Source organism: Tachysurus vachellii, chromosome 3 (genome assembly GCF_030014155.1).
Source record: "Tachysurus vachellii isolate PV-2020 chromosome 3, HZAU_Pvac_v1, whole genome shotgun sequence".
Taxonomy (NCBI): Eukaryota; Metazoa; Chordata; class Actinopteri; order Siluriformes; family Bagridae; genus Tachysurus; species Tachysurus vachellii.
The window spans coordinates 11,348,456-11,353,861 of record NC_083462.1 but is presented as its reverse complement, the minus strand read 5'-3'; the positions used below and the strand labels follow the sequence as shown (position 1 = coordinate 11,353,861).

The 5,406-nt window shown below is 38.4% G+C and overlaps 1 protein-coding gene across 1 annotated transcript in view; it reads right to left on the bottom strand.

Moving 5' to 3' along the window:
• The window catches only part of lin28ab (lin-28 homolog Ab), an 11,661-nt gene extending 6,721 nt beyond the window's left edge, over positions 1 to 4,940 (bottom strand). The window contains exons 1-2 of the mRNA XM_060864872.1: positions 4,931 to 4,940; positions 3,878 to 4,053 (exon numbers count right to left, since the gene is read on the bottom strand). Coding sequence (XP_060720855.1) covers positions 3,878 to 4,053; positions 4,931 to 4,940 — 186 coding nt within the window. The remainder of the gene's footprint in view (positions 1 to 3,877; positions 4,054 to 4,930) is intronic.
• Between the last annotated feature and the right edge of the window lie 466 nt (positions 4,941 to 5,406).

The following is a 5,406-nucleotide window of genomic DNA, read 5'->3' as shown; positions in this document are numbered from 1 at the left end:
CTGGAACCATCCCTCCATCCCTCTGACCTCTTTCTCTACCACCCCTCCTCCTCCTCCTCCTCCTCCTGCTCTTTAAGACTTTTTTATGAATGAGTCCAGCTAACAAGACCTCTCCATTTCCCTCCATCCACGCCCTCTTTCTTCAGCCCATACGTCTCCTTCTTTCTGTTTCACCCTCCCATAGAGACTATAGTATCTGCCTTGTTGCTTCCGCCGCTCTCTGTCCATTTCCTTATATCGCTTCTTCGTTCTTATTTCCACATAGAACCTACACAAACACTCTTCATTCATTTATTCATTCATTCATTCATCCATTCACATTTGCTGCTCTGTAACATATCATAGGCAGCAGGATTTCCTCTCCTTTAGCCTGACAGTGCAAGCCATTGTCTCCCAAGAAGAAGCATCAGAGACCCTACACTGAGCATGATCAATAACTGTCCTGGAAGCATTGTGAGACGACTTGCATCAGGAAACCAAAAAGCAAGCAGCTACTTTTCAAAAACATCCGTTTTTATAGCAATCCACGCCAAATGATTCTAAATCCAAGTGTCTCAATTACGGTTGGCTCAAAGTCAACGACAATAAACCGCTGATTCATCAATAACAACAGCCTAAAGCACTCAAGCACTCAATGCATATGCTGATTTACACTGAATGAAAACAAAGACTCAGTGGACATCCAGGACATGCAGCCATACAGCAGCACATTGACAGGGACATTTAAAATGTCTCTTTGTGTCTCTTTCATATGTAGTACACAACCACACAGCCTTCTGAATGTGACACAGCATCTCACAAAGAAGGTCAAAGAAATCATGCACATGAAAAATAAAAAAACACAATTCTTTTAAAACACAGCTTAATTTATAATCAGTAACCCACATAAGTATGTGTCTTAGCGTCTCCCTGAATAATAAAAAAAAAAACATTTCAGCGAGTTAAAATATTTTTACCTAAATTACAACAATCTGTCCACGAGATTAAATGTATTTTTTTAGATAAATTTATGTTTTTATTCTATGGATTTCTTTTTACTTTTTTGTTCTATTTTTTTTAGAACAAAAGTAAAATGACCTGTCAATGGAATAAGACCTTCAACCTTCAAGCAGGTTTAATAATAATCAATACTATATTATTGAATAATTTGTTATTAATAACTTTATACCTTAATGTTTTTATAAATGTATAATAGGAAATAGTAAATATGTTGGACTATATATCAAGATTTTTTTTTCCTTGTAAATATGTCATTATTTACAGTGTTGTGCTTCACATTATGAATTTTTTTTTTTTTTAATTCCCAAAAGGAAATCATTCATTAAGCCTTACTAACGTCTAGTCTAGCTGTTCACTGAAGTCATCTTACTCAGCATGAGGAATGTTAGTCGTCTGTAAAATGACCTCATTTCTGGGTACTTTTACAGAGACCTGGAGTAGCAGTAATGCAGTTGAGGCCGTGCACCGTATACACAGCTGTTTACTCTGTCGTACTTATCGTACCAGCTTGTATTTACTGTCTTGCGGCTTGTCTATTTTTTTTCCCATGCCATCCACTGATTATCTTGTACCTGTACAATTCTCACTTTCCTATAATATATTGCATCAAGGCCTTGGGGAATGCGATTTCACTGTGCTGTATACCTTCATACAGCCAGAGTGATAATAAAGTTCTCTACTCTTCTCACTTCAGACTTATACTGAATTTTGTTCTTTTTGGCAAGATGGAGTAATGTTATTGAATCTGGTTCATTTAGAAAATGAGTTAGTTCTAAATCTGAATACAGAAGAAGAACACCTTTTTTCTGGTCATATCAGCACACAGCATTCTGAATTTTTCTTAATATGCACTTTATAAAATACAAAAAAAATAAATAACAAAGCCACAATTGTTTTGGTGGGATTAAGGCCTTCCTTACGGATGTATAATGCCAGAGAGATACATATAAAATTTCTGTGAGCTATAAGCTTTGAACACATACTCCTGTTAATATCTGAGTTTTTATTCCTTTCAATGGTTTTGAGTCACTGTTGTATCTTTATAATCCTGTGCAAGATATTCTCCTGCTCTACAGTCCAGAACAGAGAACTGAATGGCAATGTATATGCAAAACCACCTCCATGTCTACAGACAAAAGAAACAGGCCCAGGATTTATCTAGGGATCGAATCTATTTATGATAGTGTGATTAACTAAATGATTACTGCCCCACTTCATCATAATCATATACAAATATAACAAGCAATGAAATACACAGTATATTCTTTTTGTGTACCGTATATATGCAAACTTCTGTACTAATGGTTAATTAGTCGTGTTTGGTTCAGGATTGACTCTGTTTGGATGTCACTTGCCACAATTAGAGGAAATATCATTAGTGCTTCATTTCTAGTGCTAATCTGGTTACAATAGCGCAAGAAGTACAGAACCTGATTATGCAGAGAAAGCTTCGGACAATCACTGCACTGCTGAGAGCTGATCCAGGACATCCAGGAGTATTGACATTTTCAATTACGCTTGCTTAACGTGCCCAGGTTAAGCCAAGTGCAGACAAAATAAACAAAAATTAAAATCCTCAATTGCTTTAGGGGCCTTGAGGCCTGATTTTGTCCCTTTCTTTATCAAAAATGTGGAGAGATGGATTACACACACACCTGAACAGGACTTCCTGTACACATCAGCTATAAATGCACGTTAATACTGATATCTGTTTCTATTCCCTTTCAGATGCATTTTGGGTTTTTTTCAGTATCTTTACAGGCGTGCACAGGAAATTCTCCTGCTCTTCAGCCCAAAAGAGAGGATTTAATGCGGATGTACAGTACAGGTGATGAAAATACATGCATCTCTTAGACTCCTCATGCATAGGGTTTATCATGAGATCAAACCTAGCTGTGATAGTGTGCATCAGTAAACGTTTTCTGCAAAAATTCAATCATTTAATTGAATCCGATTTATTCATATCGATCGTCAAATAAGAAGAGACATAGTATATTCAGCTTTATTATAAAACCTTGTCTATATAATGATTTCCAATGATAAAAAATAGCTCTATCAGTTTAATTAGTAATATGGAGCCACTCTAGAGTTTGTGCACCATGGTTAGAAAGAAATATCATTAGTTCTTTATTTCTAGTGCTAATCTGGTTACAATAGCACCAGAAGAAGCGAATTTGAATGCAGAGAAAGCTTTGTTCAATTACTGCAGTGCTGTGAGCTGATCCAGGACTTCCAGGAGTATTTACCATTTATATTATGTGAGCTTAACAATAAATAAATAAATATCCACATGCTTTAGGGGCATTGAGGCCTGATTTTGTCCCTTCCTTTGGCACTTATGAAGGTGGAGAGATAGACTACATACACACCCAAGCACTAAAAAACAGAACTTGTACATTTCCTGTATACATCAGCTGTCAATTTATCATAGTTTGTGTTTTTGTTGCCTTGATTCTGCATCACATTTACATCTTTACCTTCAAGTGCAATACATTCTCCTGCTCCTCAATCCAAAACAGCTAGGGAAATGAAAGCGAATATGCATGCAGGACAAACACATGCATGTCTCTCCAGACTCCACTAAAATGAAGCATGGATTTATCTAAAGGTTTACCTAGAGATCTATTTGTGATGGTGTGGTTCTAGTAAACAATGTCTGAACCAATGTGATTTATCAAATGGATTAACAATTACGTTATGGACACAATCATAGCATAAACGCACGACATGCTGTGAGTGTTTAAAAGGCCATTTGTACATAAATCCTAACCTAAATGAAAGTTTTTGCCCCCCATACGCGCACACACACGTGTGCAGAAGCAGTAGGTCGTGCACAGTAGGGATAAACAAGTCGTAAGGTTTGGCACCGATGTCTCACCTGATGTACGAAGACGTCGACGGGACGGTCGAGTGGAGCACCGTCTCTACTCGTCATGGAGAGGAAGCCGAATCCCATGCGCACGTTGAACCACTTGCACACGCCGCTGCCACTGAACGAGGCCGAGTCTTCTTCGGAGTTCTGCGTTTCTTCGTCTCCGGTCTTCGCACAGCCCCCTTAAAGAAGTACAGGGATCAGGGAAAGGGGACCGTTTGAACGGCAAACCGAAGAGCGCGCAACGATGAAGGCGCGTTTACTCGCGTTACGCCTCGTGTCACGCGCGAACCCTGTGCGCGCACTGGCAATGTTTAGATCCTATAGTGTGCTTTCTGTCTAGAAATGTGTCATAATCTCAAAGTGAGCCATAAGAAAAAATACAATATTAAATACACAACATACATCAAATCCCATTATTATTATTATTATTATTATTATTATTATTATTATTATTAGGACACTATTGATAGCATTAATACTAATTAATCATTTTATAAAAGATTTGCACGATTGTTTATTAAGTTTGCATTTTCCACATAATGTTGTTTAGTCTTTTTTTATATTTATTCCTATTTATAATTGAATCTTTGTCACAGTAGATTCTTAGCTCCAGATAGCCCATTCCAAACAAACAAACAAAAAAACCTCACCTCTATAATAATCACCAAAAACCGATCCCATTTCTCCAATAATCCCTGCGTCAAATTTAATCCCAAATGTCCAGTGAATTTATATTTGAGATTTTTCTCCTTTGGTCCCTCAGGGGCCCTTCATAAACATGGCGACCTCCTTTTCTGTCGGATTTTTCACGCGAACCCTGAAAGTTTCTACTGCAACCGGTGTAGAAATGCAGAAACAAAGGAAGTTTGGGGGCATTTTCAAGCCTATCAGTGAGAAAGTTAGAGCTCATGTTTTAAATAAGGTGTGGGGGTGTCTTTAAACCTGAAAGACAATGATGTAAAGCCAACCCACACCCAACTGGGTGATGTGTGAAGGCCTGTATTCAAAAGAGAACCAACAACAACAGGAACAACAACAACAGGAACAACACTATACCTTCAGCCATGGTTTAGGATGTATCCAGTGTCTTCTGCTTCTTCTTTAATAAACAAAACGCTCTTTAATAATCCTCCTTGGCTGGGTCATGTAGTATAGATACTGTGTCTGGATCAACACTCCTGCCCCATGTCCTAACCCTAAGCATCTCAGGAACAACCCCCAACCCTTTCGGTCAAGTCCACGTGATGCTCAATTGCTGATAAATTGCGCATTCCGCGGTTATGGGTGCGATAGGTTCCATATTCACACGGTGACCAATCAGAGAGAGAGTAGGACCTGTACCTAAACTAGAAGGTCCTTGGGGAGATTTCTCTCTCAAACCACCCCCAACACACACACACACACACACACACACACACACACACACACACACACACACACACACACACACACACATCACCCTCTTCTGCTTTAAACAACCCTCAACCCCCCACTATGTTTGGCAATCTGAAAATATGCACCAAAATATTGCA